The 15,889-nt window shown below is 37.1% G+C and overlaps 2 protein-coding genes across 3 annotated transcripts; both read left to right on the top strand.

Annotated features, from left to right (window-relative positions):
* The first annotated feature begins 576 nt into the window (after positions 1-576).
* Positions 577-6,115, top strand: LOC133863894 (MLO-like protein 12). Its single transcript, XM_062300031.1, is given in 16 exon segments — positions 577-837; positions 952-1,009; positions 1,122-1,372; positions 1,452-1,568; positions 1,649-1,709; positions 2,142-2,230; positions 2,818-2,892; positions 3,636-3,730; positions 3,814-3,863; positions 4,124-4,164; positions 4,271-4,297; positions 4,299-4,448; positions 4,552-4,587; positions 4,881-4,948; positions 5,097-5,157; positions 5,609-6,115. Coding segments are annotated over 16 exon segments (1,365 nt in total). The 5' UTR covers positions 577-714; the 3' UTR covers positions 5,672-6,115.
* A 3,949-nt stretch (positions 6,116-10,064) lies between these two features.
* On the top strand, positions 10,065-15,477 carry LOC133863893 (MLO-like protein 12). 2 transcript variants are annotated; one of them, XM_062300028.1, is made up of 15 exons: positions 10,065-10,325; positions 10,440-10,497; positions 10,608-10,858; positions 10,938-11,054; positions 11,135-11,195; positions 11,628-11,716; positions 12,304-12,378; positions 13,122-13,216; positions 13,300-13,349; positions 13,597-13,637; positions 13,744-13,917; positions 14,025-14,060; positions 14,355-14,422; positions 14,571-14,631; positions 15,084-15,477. In XM_062300028.1, exons 1-15 carry the CDS (start codon positions 10,203-10,205, stop codon positions 15,390-15,392), a joined length of 1,608 nt encoding a protein of 535 aa, XP_062156012.1. In that variant the 5' UTR covers positions 10,065-10,202; the 3' UTR covers positions 15,393-15,477. The 2 variants fall into 2 exon arrangements, with proteins under 2 accessions (XP_062156012.1, XP_062156013.1); XM_062300029.1 differs by lacking the exons at positions 13,122-13,216; positions 13,300-13,349; positions 13,597-13,637.
* Positions 15,478-15,889: the final 412 nt, after the last annotated feature.

Raw genomic sequence — 15,889 nt, 5'->3', positions numbered from 1 at the left:
CTACCAAGAGGGGAGATCCATTGTCCGATATCGGACTTTCCTTATCACCCCCTTGTCCTCTACCAAGAGGGGTGGTCTTTTGTCCGAAAAGGGTTTTCTAGCTTCCTCATCCGAGGAGGGCCCCCTTATTCAAGGAGGAACAGTCTGTGAAACATCCCATTCCCTTTTTCGTGTTATTCTACCATAGGAGTCCGAAAATCACTGGCGTCTCGGGAGCAAAGTTCGCTGCAGGGACGTTTCCCCAGCCCAAGGGTTTCCGAGCACAGCAAATGGTCTTGAAGATGGGAAATCATAATTTCTCACGCTGATTTTGTTATTGTCAATCTACGGCACTCGGTAGATCAGCTTTTCTGGCATTCCCAGCAATCATTCCGACGTGCTTCGGTGATCAATGGGATTTCACAAGGGAAAATGGAGAAACAATCGTTCTGGTGTCATCCGTGGACAGATTTGCTTCTGTCTACGTTCCCAGTCTCGTTAGAACACTTTTGTATTGGAAGAAAATTTATTTTTAAAGATAATTTTATTAACATGTAATTTTTATATACAATTATGACTTATAACTTAGTATGAATTTACACGCGCACGCACAAATAAAGTGACTATATATATTTAAGTTCGGACCCCTTCAAATGGACGAGCGTTAGCCGCCTACATCAACATTAGTTTCATTAATCTACTCGAGAGCTTCCTCAACATATAAACACTCCGATCATGGCCAAGGCCGAGAAGGAACGTACAATGGAGGAAACTTCAACGTGGGCAGTTGCGGCGGTGTGCTTCGTGTTGCTTGCCATTTCAATCTTCATTGAATATATTATTCACGCTATTGGAAAGGTAAGTATCGTAGTTTCATGGTGGCCGGTACTAACAATTTCTCTTTTGTACTCGTATTAATGTTTTCAATTGATTACTGAAATTCTTGCATCCTTTATATATATATGCATGCAGTGGCTAAAAGACAAACAAAAGAGACCTCTTTACGAAGCGCTTGAAAAGATCAAAGCAGGTATATATAAAGCTCACATGATGATCATCAGTAGCTTATTTCAGAAGAAGGGTCAAGTCGATCTGTTCATAGACTAACATTTTTTTTTTGTGTGTGTGTGTTTTTTTGTCAGAGCTTATGCTGTTGGGATTCATATCCTTGCTCCTAACAGTTTTACAAGATCCCATTTCTGATATATGTATACCCAAGAGTGTTGGAGCCACTTGGCATCCCTGTAAAAATGTGAAGAGTGGGACAACTAAGAAAGATCCCAAAGATTCTGAGAATAGTACACATGGTCGGAAACTGCTCCAATTTTTGGATTCTAACTTCAGTGCCCGTCGAAAATTGGCAACAAAAGGAGACTACAAATGCACAAGAAAGGTAATTAAGCTCAATGATTTCTCTGTTTTTTTTTTTTGGATTTAGTGGGATGAATTGTTTTGGGTTGCCTATTTTGCAGGGAAAAGTGGCCTTCATGTCTGCGTATGCGATTCACCAGCTCCATGTGTTCATCTTTGTGTTGGCCGTTTCTCATGTGGTGTTTTGCATACTCACTCTGGCTTTGGGCAGAATCAAGGTAGTTTTTTGACGTACACAATTGCAATCCCTGGCCTCTCTTTTTCTCTGGAGATGTATAAATTCTTCTTCGACTTGCAGATGAAAGGATGGAAGGTTTGGGAGAACGAAACAAGGACGCCTGAATATCGATACCAAAACGGTAACTCTCGACTTTCAAAGTTTAATTGGTTAGTCAATGCAGCAGCTAATTAAGATTAATTTGTTTCCTAACTTTGTGGGTTATACGTACATTTTGTAGTCAAAATACACATGGGCTTTTCAAAAATTTAAGACTAATTCTATTTAGTAGATTTATTTACAACGGCCAATAATTAAATAACGTGACAGAAAAAATCAGTCTTTAAATCGGCACTTGATTATTATTTTTAGAGTAATTTTAATAAATATTTGGAATTGTGTTGGAAAAATTGAGTTTTTAAAGTTAGAAAGTATTTTTTAGAAAAATCTTCATTTTCAAGCTTTTCCCCTAAATATGTTTAACCTTTTTTTTGTTTTTAATTGTTTTTTTAATGTTTTAAATTTTTTAAATTTTGATAGTGTGGTAAAAGAGAGAATGATTGATTTGATGCAGATCGCGAGAGGTTTAGGTTTGCAAGGGAAACATCATTTGGGAGAAGGCATTTGGACTACTGGAGCAAGTCAACGTTTTCTCTTTGGGTGGTCAGTATTGGGATTATAAGTTTTCAAATGAAATTTCATATCTCATCGATCGATCATGATTATGTGAGTTTACTATCATAATAAATAGACAAAGCAATGCCATCATATTCTCCTTGAGGGAGACTCTTTATCGGCCATTCTTAGCCTCCAAAAACTTTATCTTACAAATAATTGGAGAATTATTCCTATTTCTAATACACTTCATCCCCTCATCTCCTCCCATAGCTGGACTACAACTAAGAATAATAAGAGCGCAAACTTTCGTGCTCACAACATAATTCATTAAGCCGCATGCTACGACTAATTCGACTAGTAACTTTCTCATAAATTTGTACCCCTTAATAGGTTTTCCCCTTGACCGTGGGAAAGATCCCTCCGAGATAACGTTAGCGGCCTTTTTTGTCGGGCTGTGTAATTTTTGTTTTGCTGTTTGTATTGTTTGACTATCTCATCAATTAAAAAAAAAAAAAAAAAGTTTAAAGATAGAAAAACTTGTGTTTATTTTTCAATTTTGAAATTTAAGGGCATATATAAAAGGTTAGTTGTCGTACAATAGTCTGAAGGCCCTTTTCTCCTTCTTTTATCAGGTGTGTTTCTTCAGACAAGTCTTCAGATCAGTTACCAAGGTTGATTACATTACACTGAGATATGGATTTATCATGGTACGTTTAAAGTTTAATCCAGTTACACAAAATGGCAGCTTTTTCTTTTCTTTTCTTTTTATTTTTTTACACTTGTGCTCGGTTTGTCTCGATGTAAAATTAATTCCGTCGTAAATATTTTCGCCAAAATCATTTTCAAAAAATATGATTTTCTCAAAAATATTTTTCAGCGTTTGGCTCGCATGAAAAAATTACGAAAAAAAGTCTGGCGATTGTTGCCGGATTCCAGCAACATCCAGTGGCCGTTGCTGGATTCTGGCGAACAAGTTTGGCCGGACTCCTCCGAATCCGGCCAGATCCGGCAGGATAAATGGCTGGATCCATCTAGATCCGGCCGAATCCGGTCAGATCTGGCTGGCTTCTGACCATGGCTGGATTCCGGTTAGATTCCAGTCGGAATCTGGTCCGCCGACTCCGGCAACGGTAATCGGATGTTGCCGGATTTCGGCGCTGGCTAGATTCCGACGACCAACTATTGCCGGATTCCGTCAATCGGATATTAAACTTGCGTGCAAGAACGAAGAGTTTAATTTAAAACCGTAAATCTTTTTTCAAAAATTAAATAAGCTTTTACGGTCAAACTGAAAATGATTTTTCTTGATCATTATTTTCGCCCTTTTTCAAACATCGTAAAATGCTAAAATTATTTTATGCCGAAACAAACGAAACATTAGTCGGGAAAGGGATTCCAAATTCACATTGATAATTGGAGCTAGCTCCAATGTTACCTTACGTGACTTCAGGCACATTTGGCACCCGACAATGAAACAACGTTTGATTTTCAAAAATACATCAAGAGATCACTCGAAGAAGATTTTAAATACGTGGTCGGGATCAGGTTAGCTTCAAGGCGTTTGCTTCTTTGATGGATTTTCAATTATCCTAAAATCCTAACCTTAATTACCCTTTAATAATGTGCAGTAAAGTCATATGGGGCTTTGCAGTGTTATCCCTACTGTCCAACGTACATGGTAAGCCAAATAGTACTTCCTTTTGGTTATCAAACTGTCAACAACTACTAGCAGTGCTCATTTTTTCTTGATACACGACCCCACCCACAAGAACCGTGTATCGGTTGAGTTTAAGACTCGAACAGCTAATCTCATATAATTAAATCAAACGAGTCGATCATTCGAGTTGATCCTCGCGGGCTAAGGGGTGTACGTTCATTCTCATTTTTGTGTCCAAATTTACGGTGGACTAAGAAATGTTTCCTTCTATGTGGGGACAGGATGGCGTTCTCATCTATGGCTACCATTTCTCCCATTGATTGTAAGCGACTGAATTGGCGGAAAACTTTGTTCTTTTTATCTGCTCTTAATTTGTACAATCTAAACTTTTGGGTTGTTGGTTTAATGGAAAATCATGTGTTTTACAGGTACTGCTCTTGGTGGGGACAAAGCTAGCTACAAGTGAACATTACAAAAATGGGGCTAAGAATTCAAGAGAGAGCAGATGTGATTAAGGGTATGCCTGTGGTACAGCCAGGTGATGACCTCTTCTGGCTTGGACGCCCTCGATTCCTTCTCCTTCTCATTAACTTTGTTCTCTTTCAGGTATTTCTCACATACAATATCAACAAATTACGTATTAGTTTAATTATCTGGATTAATTCTAATATCAGCATTTTGCATAATTTTTTCATGACTTTAATTGCAGAATGCATTTCAACTGGCCTTCCTTGCGTGGAGTGTGGTAAGCCCTTCACTTCTACATAATTTTTCCATCAATTCACAAAGTACTTAAGCATGTCTGTAGCGTTTGACCCTGCAATTTCACAAGTCAAAAAATTCGTTTTGCATTTTGAAATTGCTATTTTCTTAAACCGTCCGCATGTTTTGCTATTGTTAGTTTGCCTAAATGTGGAGGAAGAACATGATTGGGTTTGTTTGAACCATTTTAGAATTTAGAATTGAGCCACAGGAGAACCTTATGCTGTGAGCTTTCGATCCCTAACTTTGCTGTCATATTTTTTTCATCTCTTTCAGTTTGAATTTGGCAAAAATTCTTGCTTCCATGAGCGCAGTGAATATATCTTCATCAGACTCTCAATGGGGTGAGTTTTTATCATAAATCCACATGCATGGAATTCCGTATAGTGGTGCCATTGTTAAGATGTTAACTGGATGATTAAGGTTAAGTGATTTGATTTTCTTAAGTTTAAGAATTTCTAATGCTAAACGACATATTGCCACTTTCTTCAGAGTCATCATACAAGTTCTATGCAGTTATGTGACTTTCCCGCTCTATGCTCTAGTGACTCAGGTGAGAAATGATAAACACATCTTTTTCTTGACTTAATTTCTCGATAAATATATATAGTATTAGATTTATAGGTAATATGGTGACCCTTGTTGCCGGGCAGAATTAAGATTGGTCTGACGGTCGTGTGAGATAGCGACAGAAGTTAAAAATTGAAAACTGAAAAATGAAACTTATGAATAGAGAAAATAACGATTAGGGAAGAGAGAAAGACAATACTCGTCCCAAAAAAACAAACAGAGAAAAATTCTGAAGACTGAAATATTATTGATACTAAAAAACTTAATTTCAAAATAATACAGGCCTAATTGATTTTAATTATAAATTGAAGGCTAAGTTCGAGTACTTTCAAAGCAAAATACTTGAAAAAGAAAGAAATAAATAAAAATACAAAAAAAAACATCAATTTGATTAAGACTAATTATATTGATCTTTGGACTGATTAATTTGACAGATGGGGACTTCCATGAAACCCACCATTTTCAATGATCGAGTGGCGACAGCATTAAGAAGCTGACATGGCACGGCGAGAAAGAAATCTAAGCATAGCCATCATCATTCAGAGACAAATTCACCATTTTCAAGTATGCCACCCAGTCCCACGCACGGCAGGACGTCCCCAGTTCACCTCTTGCATAACTATCAGCGCAGCAGCCTCCGCAGCTTGCACACATCTCCGATCAGACAGTCCAATGTTGATCAGAATATGCATGAAATCAACGTTAGTCCATCGGATTTCTCTTTTCGCAGAGATGATCAATAAGCCAATCGACATTTGTGCCACGTCAGCTGAAAATGTTAATTAGAAGAACGGTAAAAGAATGTTAAATATCATTCCTCTTTTGTCATCCAAGCTTTGCATTGCTTTTAAAAAATTAAGTGGCTGATGGCCGGCCTATAAGAACACAAAATTTATGGAAGATTTGAAAATAAGAAAGAGAGACAGAGAATTAAGGTGGTTCGACCTATGACTTATGTCTATACGTCAAAGTTTTTTCTTGACTACATCTTTTCTGATTCATTAGACTATATACAAGACTCTATTTATAGATAAATAGTCTGAACGTTACAAGTCTCTTTTATTTCAATATTAACAACAATAGAGTAGGGCCCTATGAGTTAAGTTAAGTTCATATACCTGCAATCGCCCACAAACTACATGTATAGGTTAAGTTCGGCTTCGAACACAAGACCTCGAGGTATAATACCACTACAGCTTCCATTCGAGCTGCTTGTGCATGGCCATTTATTTAAATGAATGGTCCAGATCGTGGCAAAAAAAAAAAAAAGTTAGGGTGGTATGAAGCTAGTTGGCTAAATAGCTCTCAAAAAAATAAAAATAAAAACCCAAACCTGGAAGTAACCGACTATTCTCTTTGGCAACGAGGTGTTTCGGTTATTCTCAATAGCCAGCTGAAAATGATTGGTTTAAGAGTGGCCAAACCATCCAAAAACGGCTCGAGGTAACATCACAAAGTAGTTATGTTGGTATGAGAGTGGCCAGTTTGGAAGTGGCGTTCAAATGAACTGGGTAATAGAGAGGATCCTACTCCCTTGACCTTGGGATGGTTCGGTGCCATGTTTTGCCATGTGATCAATCCATAAAGTTTGGAGAATTATTATTATTATTATTATTATTATTATTTTTTTGAACGAAAGTTTGGAAAATTAAAATCTTCCAGAACGACCAAAAATCATAGCCATACATAGGAGTCGGTTACGTGAACTGGATAAACATTGGTGTTCAAACGAGAAGCCCAGTCATCACAGCCACACAATTGGGTCCCCCCCTACGGCCACCCAAACATTAAATTTGAACCAAAAAAAATCAAATTGCATTCATTGTGGGGGAAAGGTTCGTACGCAGTAGAATCAATAGTTAACCTCAAAATTATTTTTTCATTTTGATTAATGACTTTTTAAATATATTCTACGCCTGATTATTTTTTATTATTATTATTTATTTCATTTTAAAAATTTATATATATTTGTTCTTTGATAAAAGAGAGCGTAAAAAAAAAAAAAAGAATATGGGAGAGAAATGAATAAAGAAAGAGGAAGAATTAATGACATAGAGATTAAAAAAAAAAAATGTATTCATTTACAGTACTTTCCTACACTGAAGTAAACATTGCCATGAATCAAGTTTTAAATTATATTAACAAAAAAAAAAACATTGCGGATGAAATGAAAAATGTATTTAATTGATTTGACAAATAATTTTTTTTTATCTAGTGTACATCTCCGTATAACTTTTTTATTGTTGAAATTTAAAATAAAATAATAAAGGTGGAAGCAAGAGAAATAAGATAATACAAGGAATTACGAATGGTTTGGTGTTAGATGTACACCTACATCAACTACTACGAATTAGCTTTAAAAGTTACATTTTACTCATTGACTCGTTTGCCTATAATACAAAGGTTGTTATTTATATGATTTGATTTGATTACTATCTCAATATTTAATTATAATTAATCTGTAAATAAAGAGTATGTTAACATTAACCAAATATAGAATATACAAAAAATGTAATATATTTTTCATATATTCTAACATGATACCGTGTTGATATCTAAAATCTAAAATATAATATATCTTTGGTATATTCTAACAAAATCAATAATTTGTGATACACGTACGTAATGTTGCAAAAGAGATTGGACAATAAATCTATAAAGAATGGATGGACGTAATGTTGCAGAAGAGAATATTGGACAATAAATGTATAGAGATTGGACAATAAATGTATAAAGAATGGATGGACGTAATGTTGCAAAAGAGATTGGACAATAAATGTATAGAGATTGGACAATAAATGTATAAAGAATGGATGGACGTAATGTTGCAAAAGAGATTGGACAATAAATGTATAAAGAATGGACGTGTATCATGTTTCATTTTATAATTAGGGATGTTAACTAGAAAGTGGTTGATAATGTTTATTATGTTTTCCTCAATTGTACGTTGCCAGCATGCTACGTGTTGATGCAATTTTTTGGTCCGGTGACATGGCATCATCAGTGACGTCCCCTTGACCCGCGCCTTGGCCTGCAAAACAAGAAAGGCTTGCCGGGGGTTGGCCGGCGAAGCCTCCTCCGACGATCAAGTCAGCCAAGGTTTATATGGAGAGGAGAGAAAGAGAGAGAGAGAGAGAAAAGTGTGCTCGAGAGAATAGATCCTCCCTCTAATAATTTTTATACTCCCTTTTTACACTCATGTATGCCATATGCCTATTTTATCCTTGCCAAGCTCAAGGCACCACGTGGACGTTTTCTAAGTTGGGGAGGAATATTCCTTAACACTTACCCCCCAATTCTCCTATCTTTGGTATAAAGGTATGGAGAATTTACCTAATGAAATCTTTGCTACCCGACTTACTCATCGATCACTCCTCATCCAGCTTACATAATGCCTTCCTTCGGCCCCGTGAAAACTTGAACATTTATTTGATTGCCGTTCCACGCGACTCCAGGCCATTTATGGCAAGTAATCAGGAATTTATTTCCATCATAAATTCACCATTAGTTAGGCTCACCTAACATCCCGTAAATCATGCGTGCATTGCTTGTCATTATCTTCCTATTTATTCGTCACTTCCTTTGCTAGAAGGTCATTGGTCTCCAGATTGCCCATTTGAGCAGGTCCTCCTTTCCTCTTATCCCTTTCCCGGAGATCGGATTTTCCCCTTCTTCCTTTTTGGACTCCCCAGATCTTCTCACAATGTTCTTCATTCCCGGTGCGGTCTTCACGACCGAGCATATTCACAAATCCCTTAAGGATGGTTTTGGTCTAGAAGTTCACCGCCGTGAAGCATCGGTTCTCCACGGCGGTTCTATCGAATGTGCGATCTCCGGCTTTAGGCGTATAGGGGTGCGTGTCTCCTGGCTTCACACCAACCTGTTCCTGTCCAGCCTATAGGAACTGTGCAGCACCCAAATTTTGCCTCAACGGCTCGTGGGAGCCCAGCTGTTCAAGCCGCGCTTGGAATTTGCACGGATGATCCCCTTCAAAATTTTTCAAGCGATTCCTTTTCGCTGTGTTAGGATTACTTGTAATCAAATGACTACCCTGTATAGCACTTTTTCCGGGTTGTCTGCTTTCTTCGTTTTCATGTACGTGTGTACTTTGAGTAAATCTAATAAAATCTTCTTCTTTGACGAAAGTTACGCCCTTATGACGGGAGTTCTAAATTAATCTCTAATAATTTCCTCAGGTTACCACCGAAATGTATATCTCATAAATCGTAATTTCCTCACCACCCCCATGTCCTCTACCAAGAGGAGGGATCCTTTTGTCCGAAATTGGACTTTTATCCTCACCCCCTTGGTCCTCTACCAAGAGGGGAGATCCATTGTCCGATATCGGACTTTCCTTATCACCCCCTTGTCCTCTACCAAGAGGGGTGGTCTTTTGTCCGAAAAGGGTTTTCTAGCTTCCTCATCCGAGGAGGGCCCCCTTATTCAAGGAGGAACAGTCTGTGAAACATCCCATTCCCTTTTTCGTGTTATTCTACCATAGGAGTCCGAAAATCATTGGCGTCTCGGGAGCAAAGTTCGCTGCAGGGACGTTTCCCCAGCCCAAGGGTTTCCGAGCACAGCAAATGGTCTTGAAGATGGGAAATCATAATTTCTCACGCCGATTTTGTTATTGTCAATCTACGGCACTCGGTAGATCAGCTTTTCTGGCATTCCCAGCAATCATTCCGACGTGCTTCGGTGATCAATGGGATTTCACAAGGGAAAATGGAGAAACAATCGTTCTGGTGTCATCCGTGGACAGATTTGCTTCTGTCTACGTTCCCAGTCTCGTTAGAACACTTTTGTATTGGAAGAAAATTTATTTTTAAAGATAATTTTATTAACATGTAATTTTTATATACAATTATGACTTATAACTTAGTATGAATTTACACGCGCACGCACAAATAAAGTGACTATATATATTTAAGTTCGGACCCCTTCAAATGGACGAGCGTTAGCCGCCTACATCAACATTAGTTTCATTAATCTACTCGAGAGCTTCCTCAACATATAAACACTCCGATCATGGCCAAGGCCGAGAAGGAACGTACAATGGAGGAAACTTCAACGTGGGCAGTTGCGGCGGTGTGCTTCGTGTTGCTTGCCATTTCAATCTTCATTGAATATATTATTCACGCTATTGGAAAGGTAAGTATCGTAGTTTCATGGTGGCCGGTACTAACAATTTCTCTTTTGTACTCGTATTAATGTTTTCAATTGATTACTGAAATTCTTGCATCCTTTATATATATATGCATGCAGTGGCTAAAAGACAAACAAAAGAGACCTCTTTACGAAGCGCTTGAAAAGATCAAAGCAGGTATATATAAAGCTCACATGATGATCATCAGTAGCTTATTTCAGAAGAAGGGTCAAGTCGATCTGTTCATAGACTAACATTTTTTTTTTGTGTGTGTGTTTTTTTGTCAGAGCTTATGCTGTTGGGATTCATATCCTTGCTCCTAACAGTTTTACAAGATCCCATTTCTGATATATGTATACCCAAGAGTGTTGGAGCCACTTGGCATCCCTGTAAAAATGTGAAGAGTGGGACAACTAAGAAAGATCCCAAAGATTCTGAGAATAGTACACATGGTCGGAAACTGCTCCAATTTTTGGATTCTAACTTCAGTGCCCGTCGAAAATTGGCAACAAAAGGAGACTACAAATGCACAAGAAAGGTAATTAAGCTCAATGATTTCTCTGTTTTTTTTTTTTGGATTTAGTGGGATGAATTGTTTTGGGTTGCCTATTTTGCAGGGAAAAGTGGCCTTCATGTCTGCGTATGCGATTCACCAGCTCCATGTGTTCATCTTTGTGTTGGCCGTTTCTCATGTGGTGTTTTGCATACTCACTCTGGCTTTGGGCAGAATCAAGGTAGTTTTTTGACGTACACAATTGCAATCCCTGGCCTCTCTTTTTCTCTGGAGATGTATAAATTCTTCTTCGACTTGCAGATGAAAGGATGGAAGGTTTGGGAGAACGAAACAAGGACGCCTGAATATCGATACCAAAACGGTAACTCTCGACTTTCAAAGTTTAATTGGTTAGTCAATGCAGCAGCTAATTAAGATTAATTTGTTTCCTAACTTTGTGGGTTATACGTACATTTTGTAGTCAAAATACACATGGGCTTTTCAAAAATTTAAGACTAATTCTATTTAGTAGATTTATTTACAACGGCCAATAATTAAATAACGTGACAGAAAAAATCAGTCTTTAAATCGGCACTTGATTATTATTTTTAGAGTAATTTTAATAAATATTTGGAATTGTGTTGGAAAAATAGAGTTTTTAAAGTTAGAAAGTATTTTTTAGAAAAATCTTCATTTTCAAGCTTTTCCCCTAAATATGTTTAACCTTTTTTTTGTTTTTAATTGTTTTTTTAATGTTTTAAATTTTTTAAATTTTGATAGTGTGGTAAAAGAGAGAATGATTGATTTGATGCAGATCGCGAGAGGTTTAGGTTTGCAAGGGAAACATCATTTGGGAGAAGGCATTTGGACTACTGGAGCAAGTCAACGTTTTCTCTTTGGGTGGTCAGTATTGGGATTATAAGTTTTCAAATGAAATTTCATATCTCATCGATCGATCATGATTATGTGAGTTTACAATCATAATAAATAGACAAAACAATGCCATCATATTCTCCTTGAGGGAGACTCTTTATCGGCCATTCTTAGCCACCAAAAACTTTATCTTACAAATAATTGGAGAATTATTCCTATTTCTAATACACTTCATCCCCTCATCTCCTCCCATAGCTGGACTACAACTAAGAATAATAAGAGCGCAAACTTTCGTGCTCACAACATAATTCATTAAGCCCCATGCTACGACTAATTCGACTAGTAACTTTCTCATAAATTTGTACCCCTTAATAGGTTTTCCCCTTGACCGTGGGAAAGATCCCTCCGAGATAACGTTAGCGGCCTTTTTTGTCGGGCTGTGTAATTTTTGTTTTGCTGTTTGTATTGTTTGACTATCTCATCAATTAAAAAAAAAAAAAAAAAGTTTAAAGATAGAAAAACTTGTGTTTATTTTTCAATTTTGAAATTTAAGGGCATATATAAAAGGTTAGTTGTCGTACAATAGTCTGAAGGCCCTTTTCTCATTCTTTTATCAGGTGTGTTTCTTCAGACAATTCTTCAGATCAGTTACCAAGGTTGATTACATTACACTGAGATATGGATTTATCATGGTACGTTTAAAGTTTAATCCAGTTACACAAAATGGCAGCTTTTTCTTTTCTTTTCTTTTTATTTTTTTACACTTGTGCTCGGTTTGTCTCGATGTAAAATTAATTCCGTCGTAAATATTTTCGCCAAAATCATTTTCAAAAAATATGATTTTCTCAAAAATATTTTTCAGCGTTTGGCTCGCATGAAAAAATTACGAAAAAAAGTCTGGCGATTGTTGCCGGATTCCAGCAACATCCAGTGGCCGTTGCTGGATTCTGGCGAACAAGTTTGGCCGGACTCCTCCGAATCCGGCCAGATCCGGCAGGATAAATGGCTGGATCCATCTAGATCCGGCCGAATCCGGTCAGATCTGGCTGGCTTCTGACCATGGCTGGATTCCGGTTAGATTCCAGTCGGAATCTGGTCCGCCGACTCCGGCAACGGTAATCGGATGTTGCCGGATTTCGGCGCTGGCTAGATTCCGACGACCAACTATTGCCGGATTCCGTCAATCGGATATTAAACTTGCGTGCAAGAACGAAGAGTTTAATTTAAAACCGTAAATCTTTTTTCAAAAATTAAATGAGCTTTTACGGTCAAACTGAAAATGATTTTTCTTGATCATTATTTTCGCCCTTTTTCAAACATCGTAAAATGCTAAAATTATTTTATGCCGAAACAAACGAAACATTAGTCGGGAAAGGGATTCCAAATTCACATTGATAATTGGAGCTAGCTCCAATGTTACCTTACGTGACTTCAGGCACATTTGGCACCCGACAATGAAACAACGTTTGATTTTCAAAAATACATCAAGAGATCACTCGAAGAAGATTTTAAATACGTGGTCGGGATCAGGTTAGCTTCAAGGCGTTTGCTTCTTTGATTGATTTTCAATTATCCTAAAATCCTAACCTTAATTACCCTCTAATAATGTGCAGTCCAGTCATATGGGGCTTTGCAGTGTTATCCCTACTGTCCAACGTACATGGTAAGCCAAATAGTACTTCCTTTTGGTTATCAAACTGTCAACAACTACTAGCAGTGCTCATTTTTTCTTGATACACGACCCCACCCACAAGAACCGTGTATCGGTTGAGTTTAAGACTCGAACAGCTAATCTCATATAATTAAATCAAACGAGTCGATCCTCGCGGGCTAAGCGGTGTACGTTCATTCTCATTTTTGTGTCCAAATTTATGGTGGACTAAGAAATGTTTCCTTCTATGTGGGGACAGGATGGCGTTCTCATCTATGGCTACCATTTCTCCCATTGATTGTAAGCGACTGAATTGGCGGAAAACTTTGTTCTTTTTATCTGCTCTTAATTTGTAGAATCTAAGCTTTTGGGTTGTTGGTTTAATGGAAAATCATGTGTTTTACAGGTACTGCTCTTGGTGGGGACAAAGCTACAAGTGAACATTACAAAAATGGGGCTAAGAATTCAAGAGAGAGCAGATGTGATTAAGGGTATGCCTGTGGTACAGCCAGGTGATGACCTCTTCTGGTTTGGACGCCCTCGATTCCTTCTCCTTCTCATTCACTTTGTTCTCTTTCAGGTATTTCTCACATACAATATCAACAAATTACGTATTAGTTTAATTATCTGGATTAATTCTAATATCAGCATTTTGCATAATTTTTTCATGACTTTAATTAATTGCAGAATGCATTTCAACTGGCCTTCTTGGCGTGGAGTGTGGTAAGCCTTTCACTTCTACTTAATTTTTCCATCAATTCACAAAGTACTTAATCATGTCTGTAGCGTTTGACCCTGCAATTTCACAAGTCAAAAATTCGTTTTGCATTTTGAAATTGCTATTTTCTAAAACCGTCCGCATGTTTTGCTATTGTTAGTTTGCCTAAATGTGGAGGAAGAACATGATTGGGTTTGTTTGAACCATTTTAGAATTTAGAATTGAGCCACAGGAGAGAACCTTATGCTGTGAGCTTTCGATCCCTAACTTTGCTGTCATATTTTTTTCATCTCTTTCAGTTTGAATTTGGCAAAAATTCTTGCTTCCATGAGCGCAGTGAATATATCTTCATCAGACTCTCAATGGGGTGAGTTTTTATCATAAATCCACATGCATGGAATTCCGTATAGTGGTGCCATTGTTAAGATGTTAACTGGATGATTAAGGTTAAGTGATTTGATTTTCTTAAGTTTAAGAATTTCTAATGCTAAACGACATATTGCCACTTTCTTCAGAGTCATCATACAAGTTCTATGCAGTTATGTGACTTTCCCGCTCTATGCTCTAGTGACTCAGGTGAGAAATGATAAACACATCTTTTTCTTGACTTAATTTCTCGATAAATATATATAGTATTAGATTTATAGGTAATATGGTGACCCTTGTTGCCGGGCAGAATTAAGATTGGTCTGACGGTCGTGTGTGATAGCGACAGAAGTTAAAAATTGAAAACTGAAAAATGAAACTTATGAATAAAGAAAATAACGATTAGGGAAGAGAGAAAGACAATACTCGTCCCAAAAAAACAAACAGAGAATAATTCTGAAGACTGAAATATTATTGATACTAAAAAACTTAATTTCAAAATAATACAGGCCTAGTTGATTTTAATTATAAATTAAAGGCTAAGTTCGAATACTTTCAAAGCAAAATACTTGAAAAAGAAAGAAATAAATAAAAATACAAAAAAATAACATCAGTTTGATTAAGACTAATTATATTGACCTTTGGACTGATTAATTTGACAGATGGGGACTTCCATGAAACCCACCATTTTCAATGATCGAGTGGCGACAGCATTAAGAAGCTGGCATGGCATGGCGAGAAAGAAATCTAAGCATAGCCATCATCATTCAGAGACAAATTCACCATTTTCAAGTATGCCACCCAGTCCCACGCACGGCAGGACGTCCCCAGTTCACCTCTTGCATAACTATCAGCGCAGCAGCCTCCGCAGCTTGCACACATCTCCGATCAGACAGTCCAATGTTGATCAGAATATGCATGAAATCAACGTTAGTCCATCGGATTTCACTTTTCGCAGAGATGATCAATAAGCCAATCGACATTTGTGCCACGCCGGCTGAAAATGTTAATTAGAAGAACGGTAAAAGAATGTTAAATATCATTCCTCTTTTGTCATCCAAGCTTTGCATTGCTTTTAAAAAATAAGTGGCTGATGGCCGGCCTATAAGAACACAAAATTTAGGGAAGATTTGAAAATAAGAAAGAGAGACAGAGAATTAAGGTGGTTCGACCTATGACTTATGTCTATACGCCAAAATTTTTTCTTGACTACATCTTTTCTGATTCATTAGACTATATACAAGACTCTATTTATAGATAAATAGTCTGAACGTTACAAGTCTATTTTATTTCTATATTAACAACAATAAATCTAATTTATCATCTTATAACTCTTGTCTCTTGTTTTATTGTAACTTTTGTCTCAAAGTAGCCGACATTTTGACAATACTTAGGATATTATATTAGATGCAAAATATATATATATATCTTTTTTAGGCCATTTATTTATTTTTTCTTGACGAGGTTG

This window comes from Alnus glutinosa, chromosome 3 (assembly GCF_958979055.1).
Source record: "Alnus glutinosa chromosome 3, dhAlnGlut1.1, whole genome shotgun sequence".
Taxonomy (NCBI): domain Eukaryota; kingdom Viridiplantae; phylum Streptophyta; class Magnoliopsida; order Fagales; family Betulaceae; genus Alnus; species Alnus glutinosa.
This window is presented reverse-complemented; position numbering and strand designations above follow the sequence as displayed.

Excerpts from the sequence above, each read along its gene's own strand:
- LOC133863893 (XM_062300028.1), top strand. The coding sequence starts at position 10,203 with ATGGCCAAGGCCGAGAAGGAACGTACAATGGAGGAAACTTCAACGTGG. Across the intron at positions 10,859-10,937 it reads ACTACAAATGCACAAGAAAG|GGAAAAGTGGCCTTCATGTC; the intron begins GTAATTAAGCTC and ends CCTATTTTGCAG. Across the intron at positions 13,217-13,299 it reads AAATACGTGGTCGGGATCAG|TCCAGTCATATGGGGCTTTG; the intron begins GTTAGCTTCAAG and ends AATAATGTGCAG.